Source organism: Podarcis melisellensis (genome assembly GCF_964234715.1).
Source record: "Podarcis melisellensis genome assembly, chromosome: 3".
Classification (NCBI taxonomy): domain Eukaryota; kingdom Metazoa; phylum Chordata; class Lepidosauria; order Squamata; family Lacertidae; genus Podarcis; species Podarcis melisellensis.
Window position 1 is genome coordinate 87,475,499 of NC_138530.1, and position 10,164 is coordinate 87,485,662.

The window sequence follows — 10,164 nt, forward strand, 5'->3', positions numbered from 1 at the left end:
CCTATTCTGTGTGTGCAGTTCACTCTGCTGAAGTTGTGTGCCCTGGCTTTGAAGCCCAGGTCGCTGATTTATGTCGGACCAGAGGCCGATGGGTCTTTGCAGCAGGACAGCTGAAAGGAGATGACTCAGCTGGCCTTGTGGCCCTCTGCATGCCGACAGTTCAAACCCACCCAGGGCTGTTCTTGAACTACAAGGGGGTTGGACTATATGACCCTGGGGGTCCCTTCCCACTCTACATTTCTAGGATTCTATAATCCCTGAAAACAGCAGGAAAACTACAGTGCAAAACTCTTGTGATTTTCCTGCTTAACAGGGTTTCCCCACCCACACCCCCTGCCAGAAGTGATTAACACAGAAATGAATGCTAAACTTCCATTAGATTCTACTACATTTCCAGAAGTGGGTTTTATGTCATGTGGAAGATCATATAAAACACATATGTTATCAAGTAAAGAAATGCAGGGAGAGCAGAATTAAGTGCTGTCTGAATGTACACTTTGACCAGAATGGAAGAAGAAGAAGAAGAGGAGGAGTTTGGATTTGATATCCTGCTTTATCACTACCCGAAGGAGTCTCAAAGTGGCAACATTAACCCTGTCGTGTGGGACAACCGCAGTGCCTGGAGACAATCAGTCAGGTTGTATGTCCTTAGCAGTGACCACTAGGAAGAAGAAGAAGAAGAAGAAGAAGAAGAAGAAGAAGAAGAAGAAGAAGAAGAAGAAGAAGAAGAAGAAGAGGAGTTTGGATTTGATAACCCGCTTTATCACTACCTGAAGGAGTCTCAAAGTGGCTAACATTCTCCTTTCCCTTCCTCCCCCACAACAAACTCTCTGTGAGGTGAGTGGGGCTGAGAGACTTCAGAGAAGTGTGACTGGCCCAAGGTCACCCAGCAGCTGCATGTGGAGGAGCAGAGACGCGAACCCAGTTCCCCAGATTATGAGTCTATCGCTCTTAACCACTACACCACACTGGAGAGACCATCACACTGGTTTAAGCATAACCTGGTGATGAAAGGAAGGTAGGCTATGAACCAGACAGTTTTTCTCCGCAACAACTATACCACCAGAGTACTGATCTGAGGTGGAAAGGAGACCTAGAACACATTGTTCTTCATCGCTTTGGTTAACTGCTCATTTTAATGTATAATTTTAATGTATCTGTCTAGCTATGTAGTTATAGATAAGCCCTCTGCATTGCCTTGCCCCTAACCTGGTTCCAAAAGGGTTTGGTTGTCAAACTTCAGCAGACTTCTCAGCTGCCTTGAAGGTGGAGGCAGTTCTGTGCACACAACCCCAGTGTGAACCTGAAGCTGACACTGAAATTACTTAGTCCGCCTGCTCACATATCATATCCACATGAAAGAGGGCATGGATCTAACCCTACATGCCCACACAATAGCTTTCTTTTGCATATTGCAGATTTCTAAGATCCTGGGAACTTTGCGAAAGACATTTTGCCACTTAAAGAAAATGCCAGCCATAAAAAGAACACTTTTATTTTAATGGCTTAGCTTTAGTGTAATACTTGAAACTGCCAAAGTATGCTGCAAAAGGGGGCTTGCCAACGCCTCCAAAAAGACAAGGAAAGAGAATGATGGTTAGGGGTGGCAAAAATAGTGCATTTGTAAATAATAATAATAATAATAATAATAATAATAATAATAATAATAATAGCCCATCCCACCAGTCCTCAAACCATCAGGTGCTGTTTTTATTTGGAGTGGGGGCTAATGTGAAGTCACTGTTTTTAATCATCATGGCTCTAGAGATTCAAGGGGGAAAGCCAAGAGGTTGTTATATCTGAAAAACTCCTGAACTGGATGTGTGTGCTTAATAGAAAAATTGTAGTTCTCAAAAAATCTTGCATATTACTTGACAGCTGGTTAGATGTACCCCTTGACAACTGCTTTGGCTAATCAAGGGTGTAAATGAAGCTACTGCTTCGGTGTTCCACGGCAGTCATTTCAAATTCTCCTCTTAATATCAACACTTTACAGGTAAAACCATCTTGATTTTTGAGCCCCCAAATGATACATTAAGCAGATAGAGGTTGTTTGTCACGCAAGAGTAGAAAATTAGTGTGCAAGTCTTACATTTAAAATGCCTGAGCCTTCTGATTCAAATGGCAGAGATACTTGTAAGCAATGTGTGTTTGTATTATTATTTGTCCAAAGGCTGGATGCCTTTATTTTATATATATATATATATATATATATATGGTCTAAGCTGGCTGCCAGTGTGAAATCCCTCTTGGTGCTCAGCGCAAGATCATCCTGCATCCGTTCTGCCTTCGCAAGGTCAGAGCCTTCCACTGCCAAGCGTGTGCTTGACTTCTTACGCTCCCTGATTTGACATTTTAATTTTGTTGGGTCTGCGCAGCAATCCCCAGGAAATATGGCTGTGGTGATAGCATTGTATAAAAATTGTAATTGATGTAAACAAAATTTCCCTAAGTATGTTTGCACAAGCACGAGTGCGCTGCTGGTGGTGGGGTTTTTTGTTTTCTGTTGTTGTTGTTTTTTACATGATTACATTAAGGTAATTATAATGCATGAGTGCAGTTAGGAAAATCGTATGTCTCAGGACCTATCCTCATCCATATTGTCAAAAGTGTAATCAGTTTAAAATACTTTGCCATGTTTCCCTTGATATAAGCAGGAAGCTGAAGCAATCATGCTGTCAATTAGGGCTTAAGTTAGACTTTTCAATGACTAGAGAGATTTGGCAAGGGTGGTGGTAGGAGCGCCAAGGAAGGTGTTTTGCATTTCCCGTTTTTTTGCCATGTGTCTTTACTGCCACCTGGTGGTTTTGGGAGGACAGAAAAACACCCTTTCAGAGAGCCATCCGTCGCTCACTGTTGTCGTTGCAAGCTGAGACGTTTGCCTGAGCAGCATTCCGAGAGCTAGCATTTGAGTTTAAAGATGCATTTATATGAGTTGGCTTAAGCAGATTCTGTTTAATAGCAGCTGTAAGCCGATGGTAATCCATTACATCTCAATAAATACCTACAGTTGGTGACAAATGAGGCTGCGAGGTGGGGGGGCGGCGGGCGGTGAGTGGGCAATTGTGTTAGGTAAATATTAGGAGTGCTCATTATTTAGGAGCTCAAATATGAAGTGGGAAAGTGATTAATCAGGAGGTAACCTGAAATGAAATTAATCAGAAAGCAATTCTTGGTTTATCTTTCGTGTACTTGAGAAGGTCAGAGATTTGGCAAAGACGTAAAACTTGCAGGGCTTACTTAGCAGAGTAGTTCTGGTTCTTATATAGGACCCAGAGCACAGCAGTGCTGTTGTAAATATTGGAAGTACAAGCACTCGTCGTGACAAACCCCTGTGGCGACACCCCCTACGGAGAGTCCATAGCCATGCCAGCCATATTGATCAGTGCAGTCAGGCTAGAATCAGTGCAATGTGCTCAGACTATCTGATGCCAGTTAGTAATCTGGTCGCTGCACTAGCTGTCATTTCTGAAATGTTTTCAAAGGAAGCCTAACACATTGCACAGGGAGTGAAGGAAAGATGCCGGCTCCATAGGAAATGCCCACTCTGTGGAATAATATACAGAATGTGGGTTGCTCCCCCCCCCCGACTCTGTGGTGGGGGTGGGGTGGGGGAGAAGGACCCCAAACACTCTCTTGGTTAATGTGAATTCTGTGAATTCAGAGCTGATTTGATGGGAGTGCATATTCTGATGTTAATTATATTCAGCGTCGATTCAGTGCGATACATAGAAGACATAAAGCGATGTGATGCATAATGTAAGGCTGCAGAAACATAAGAAGAGCCTTGCTGGACCAGAGATACCAATGATCCATTTGTCCAGCATCCTGCTTCCTATAGTGACCAATCAGATGCCTCCAAGAAACCCTGCCAGCTAGATACGTTGGCAGTAGCTATCTCCCACCAGCAAGTGACATTCAGTGGCGTGCTGCCTCTGTATAATATTCCATATGGCCACCATGGCCAGTAGACCTATCCCAGTGTTCTTCAACTGAGTCACCAGATGTTGCTGGATTGTAACTCCCATCATCCCCTGCTAGCTTAGCCAATAGCCAGGGATGGGGTGGGAGCTGTAATCCTGCAACATCTGAGGACCCAATGCTGAAGAATAACTCATTGAATTTGTCTAATTCCCTTTTAAAGTCATCTAAGCAGATAAGGCTCCTGCCAACCTAGCAGTTCGAAAGCATGTCAAAGTGCAAGTACTGTAGATAAATAGGAACCGCTCCAGCGGGAAGGTAAGCGGCATTTCCGTGCGCTGCTCTGGTTCGCCAGAAGCAGACTTAGTCATGCTGGCCACATGACCTGGAAGCTGTACGCTGGCTCCCTCGGCCAATAAAGCAAGATGAGCGCCGCAACCCCAGAGTCGGTCACAACTGGACCTAATGGTCAGGGGTCCCTTTTCCTTTACCTAAGTGGATAAGAAGTGTGTTCTGACAATTCACAGCTTGAAAACTATGACAATATATTTCTTTTGGGTGGGAGAGGAGGCAGGAGACGCTTGTTTTGGTGGATAGAACACCCACACCACAATTATTTTAATTTGTTTGTAATTTTTCATTCATTGCATAAAGTAGGTTCTGTACTTGACACATAAGTCCCAGTTTAGAAATCACATCATGTGCCTTTTTATTGTTATCCCTGGAGGGGGGAATGGCAGGACGCTGCTAAGTGCGGACCAGGAAAAGGGGGGCTGGAATCTGACTCAGGAAAGGAGGGCAGTAGTTTCTGGGGACCTTTACCAGCCAGGAGGCAGGAACCAGGGGCAGGGGAAGCTTCAGAGCTGGAGGGGGCTGGAGCACAGGATGGGTCAGAGGAAGAGGATGAAGAGGCAAGTCAGGCAAGAGAAGGGCCAGGTGCTTCCCCACCCTCTCCTGCACCACTTTCTCCCTGAATCAGAAGGGAATTGAAAAGGGGTGAGCAGAGGATGTTTCTGCACAGACACAGTCTCCAGCTGCATGCACACAGCCCATTGAAGGGAGGTATATAAACTATAGCAGAGGGAGAGTGGTCCCCTGCTGCTGCAACTGCTCCATAGAGCTCACACCTGGGAATGCTGCCTAGCTGTTAGATTGGTGTGCATAAATATCCAGAGCTGCAGAAGTGACTTTTTAAGTGTTATCTTTGACTATCAATACTTCTTTATCTGCCGTGTGCATTCCTTTGGCCAGGAAGCAACCTTGACAGGGAAGGAGAAATGCTGGATTTCAAATACAGTTGAAATTTCTAGCATAGGTATGTGGCAGAATAACAGAAGAAAGGCTTCCATCAAACATCAAAACAAGCCAACAGGGTAAAAGCTATTGTTTGCTGCGAGGTAGGCGATTAGGCATTGCCATCACTGTTTATAGCATAAGGGCAGGTTGATATCATATGGTATGAGGTTAATTATGAAAAATACAGCTTAAAAACATCTTGAGGCTGCACTGCTGGATTCATCATTGGTCTTTCTGATGTGATCTGCTAGGCTTCTGGTTACAAAAAAAGCCAGAATGCTTCCGTCTCTCTGCTGAGTTAATAGGCAGGAACCCGGCCCAATTTTTAAGTTGTAAAGTAAATGTTTCCATATCAGTTTCAGGCATCACATGCACAAATATTTATATGCTGTAAAATGCAAGCTTCTCTGTACAAGTGCAACATACCAAACTTCATATATTTGTAATCAGGGCAGGGGGAAGAGGCTGCCTTCATAGACATTGCTAATCAAAGAAAATATAAAAATGTGTAGCTAGTAGCCACATGCCTGCTCTAGAGATTCTGTCTGTAGGAAGTGGGGGATCTGCAGAACAGTTCATGTATTTTTGATTAAATCTGTGTCATGCTTACCAGTTGCCTGTGGATACCTTGGCCTGGAGTGTTGCCTTCTCATGTGGGTGGTAGCAAAAGAAAGACCATTCCGTGCAGCTTCTCAAGACAGTGCTACCCTTGCTGATAGGAGGCCCATGGTCTCCCACCCTGCCTTCTCTGAATTTCTTAAAGTAGCAAGTGAGGCCACAGAAAGCCAGGTAGGAGAAAGTAGATTATGCCCAGGAGTATGAAGAGTTGAAATTGGAGTGGCAGTGAAGGCATTATCCCCACAGTGGAGTCATTGTTCAAATGGCTACCTCACTCCCTCACCCCCAAGACACCACAATCTAGGCTGCAAGGGTTACGGGAGTCTGTGGGTTGAGATTATTTACTTCCTTATACAGCAGATATACGTACTTCAGGCTTTGCAAGATCTGGGTGTCCCTGCCCTCCAGTCTGAACTGAGGCCTTGACAACCTTGAGCTGTTTAAAGAGTACCATTAGATCCATTCCAGCCATAGCATGGCCATCAATCAGCAGCCATTTTTACCACTTATAAGATAGCTGGTTGCATCTAAAAGATACACCCAGTTATTCACATTGTGTAAAGGAGAGGGGAATGACCTCTGCCAGGGAGGAGTTAAGTGTCCGCTACCTGCTCTCACTCACTAAACCACCTCTCAGATATTTACTTGTCTTCCTAGCTCCTAACTTTTCTTGACTCAGCTTATTTTGCTTCACTAACTCAACCTACCCACATACTCTATCCCAATTCACTCCCACTCCAACCAAACACCCAACTTCCAACAAACTCCTCCCTTTGCCCCTCCCAGAACTGGTTTTATAATCCCTCTGACTCCACCCCCCTGGGTTCTGATTGGGTAACCTGTTTAACTATTTCACCTCCAGCACTCTCATATGTTAACGTCACAACCCTCACTGTGCAATCCTGCAAACTCTACCCACTTTAGCCTATGGCTCAAGCCAACATGGGCCCCCAATGTTTCCCATGGGTGACTGGTCCTACAGCAAAAAGAATTTTCCTCACTCTTGGCTTCAAACGTATTCCATGGGCAGGGCAGCCTCTTCCCAACCGTTCTGCAAAAGTCCAGAGATAAGATTCAGCACTGATACTTGCTATCAAGGATACTGATGCATCTGTTCCAAATGCAGGAAGTTCAAAAAGGTTATGGCTCCCTCTATCTTTGGAGCTTTTCTGTATTACAGTGTGGTAATAGATGGATGCTCAGTGCCTTCTGTTTCTCCTACAGACTAGCCCTCTTTACTGGGTTGAGCAGGGACCCCAGCACATACAACAGATTCCTGCCTGCCTCTCAGCGCCAGTGGATGCCTTGATTGGGGTGCGAGTGTTGACATTAGGTTGCCAGGCGCAAATGTTAAGTGGAAATTCAAAATGAAGCATGGGGAGAAAGGATGCTTTCACCAAATTGAGTGCTCATTTTAATTAAGCGCTTTCCCATTATGTTCTCACATTTGACAACCGCTGAAATAATAATTAGCACTCATAGAGGGGGGTTTTTCCCCCACCCTCACAAAATAATAATTTAAAAACAATTATGTGAAAGCTATCCTTTGGGAATGGGTTTTTTATTGCTGATAATGTACACGACGTTCTCCCCTCAGATTTGATCACATTGGAAAAAAGCCCCAAAGAGTTCTCAGTAGCTTATTTGACATCCCTTGCATTTATTTTACAAATTCCCTTAACCTTGTGTCCTGCTTTATCTCCAAAACTCAGTACCAGTGTATACATTAATAGCATCCTTTGTGAGTTGTGATAACTCCTATCGCAGTGTAATCTTGATGCTCGTAGGTACAGCCCTTCGTTTTCCAAAGCGTTTTTATTTCCCCCGTAGACCAGCAGAAAGGAAAACGTCTGTCTAGAGAGTTCACTATCATTCAGCACTGATGTTACTTGTTCAACAATCACCTACACCAGGGAAAGTATATGTCAACCACAGTTAGTAGAATTCATCAGTATCTACAGTGCTTACACATGTAAAAAGCTTCCCCTGCCTTCACTCTCTTTTTTCTGTGTACATTTCAGATTCTCAAACAATAGGCATTAGGGGAGTAATAAAAAGGGATACCCAAAAAAATGGGGAAAAAATGAACTTAGAACTTTGGTCTGCTTTTGAAAGTCTATATAACCTGCCAACTTTCCCTATATCTCTTTCCAAGTTCATACACATGGATACCACCCCTTATAATCTCTCTCTCTGTGTGTGTGTGTGTGTGTGTGTGTGAGAGAGAGAGAGAGAGAGAGAGAGAGAGAGAGAGAGAGAGAGAGAGAGACCAATGGAGCTACTGGCTTTATTATTTATCCATTTAAATAATGTTTAGGTACATAGTAAGGGACGCAGATGGTGCTGTGGGTTAAACCACATAGCCTAGGACTTGCCGATCAGGTCAGCGGTTCGAATCCCCGTGACAGGATGAGCTCCCGTTGCTCAGTCCCTGCTCCTGCCAACTTAGCAGTTCGAAAGCACGTCAAAGTGCAAGTAGATAAATAGGTACCGCTCCAGCAGGAAGGTAAACAGCGTTTCCATGTGCTGCTCTGGTTTGCCAGAAGTGGCTTAGTCATGCTGGCCACATGACCCGGAAGCTGTACGCCGGCTCCCTTGGCCAATAAAGCGAGATGAGCTCCGCAACCCCAGAGTCGGCCACGACTGAACCTAATGGTCAGGGATCCCTTTACCCTTTACCTTTAAGGTGCCTTACTATTGGTCGGACTATTGATCCGTCTACATCAATATTGTTTACTGACAGCAGCTCTCCAGGGTTTCAGGCAGGAATCTCTCTTAGCCCTACCTGGGATTGAACATGGAACCTTCTGCATGCAAAGCAGATGCTCTACCACTGAGTCACGGCCCTTCCTTATTCAACTTTTCAGCCAAACAAAAATACTCCCAAAAAGCTGCAGATCCCACAAAAGACAGCCTATGTCCTCAAGTTTTGCATTCTAAAAGGACATGACACAAAACGAAAATGAATTCAGAGGGAGGAGGAAATAAACAAACTTGGGGGCAAAGTTCTTAGCTGCAATGACCAGCTGGGGTGGAAAAGTTCAAGGAGAACAGGAGCCAAAAGTTGCTGCTTTCTCAGCTGTGCCAGTGGAGCAACCCTGCATCTTTTCTCTTCCCTCGTCTGCTGCAGTCTGATGGTTCTTTATAAACCAGCATTTCCCTGCTTGGCCTGTACATGTGGCCACATGTGTTGGACCCAAGTGTTGGTGCTGGTTCAAAACAAGTGGTTTGTCCACTCATTTTCCTTCGGCAGCCATGCAGTCTTTCACATACGTTCATCTGGGGGCTGTCACATATAGGAACCAGGCCCATGCCAGATTTAACTCTCACGCTAGCAATCCATTTTCATAACAATTCCTGTTTCCCATCCCAAACAATGAGTTCTTCTGCTTCCTTCCAGCTATATGTTGCCTTCTGACAGTCCCGAAGGCCATTGCCTGCTTGAAATGACTGCAGATGAAAATCCTCCTGTACGTCGGGGGCTCTTTCTGCCACATCGGTTGACTCAGGTGAACTTGCAAATCACTGCCCAAAGTCACACCATAACCCAACTATTTCCATTTATCTCACAAGTCATTGGAAGCATGATTTATTAACTTCCCTTTTTATTATTAGATGGAGCAAACGTTGTTTCGTTGCAACGACCATTTAGATGCAATCCTTTGGGTATTCTGCACATCCAATAGAAATTAGAGATAATACTCGTGTACATCTTTGGTTTATGTCAATGGGACTTGTGTTAGTGAACTGGTAGTTGTCTGGAGCAGCCTTATGTCACCCATACAGTCTCTGGATTACTTACATCAGCAGTAATCAACATGGCGGTGCCCTCCAGGTATTGTTGGACTACAAATCCCATCAGCCACAGCCAGCATGGTCCCATGGAGTTCAGCAATATCTGGAGATCAAGCTGTCATGAAGTTAGAATCCCAGGCACACCCATAGATGAAGCAGGAAACATTTGTACGCTTATGAGTACAAGATGAACCACGTTTCTGTGTCCTACTCCCTCAGTTTCCTTCATGAATAGAGTCTATAGGCAGTTGCAGTAAGGGCTGATTTATTTTTGTGTGTATACGCTTATTTATTGTGATCCTTTTCAGGTTACCTTTGGGCCAATATTCCTTGGGAACGTCCCAGATCACATTAAGATTCATCCGAGTTCTGGGTGGATTTATGGCTTCAGAGGCTGCATTAGGGAGTTCCAGGTGAACAACAAAGAACTCTTCATCATAGACGAAGCCTTGGGAGGAAGGAACATTGAGAACTGCAATGTCCCTGTTTGTGACTATCATCCATGCCGCAATGGTGGCACTTGCACCAGGTAGG

General features: G+C 44.5%; 1 protein-coding gene across 5 annotated transcripts in view; it reads left to right on the top strand.

Annotated features, from left to right (window-relative positions):
• EYS (eyes shut homolog) overlaps positions 1-10,164 on the top strand; it is a 567,790-nt gene that overhangs the window by 490,817 nt on the left and 66,809 nt on the right. For all 5 annotated transcript variants that reach the window (XM_081905892.1, XM_081905891.1, XM_081905893.1 and 2 more), the window contains 2 exons: positions 9,236-9,344; positions 9,939-10,159. In XM_081905892.1, coding sequence (XP_081762018.1) covers positions 9,236-9,344; positions 9,939-10,159 — 330 coding nt within the window. The remainder of the gene's footprint in view (positions 1-9,235; positions 9,345-9,938; positions 10,160-10,164) is intronic.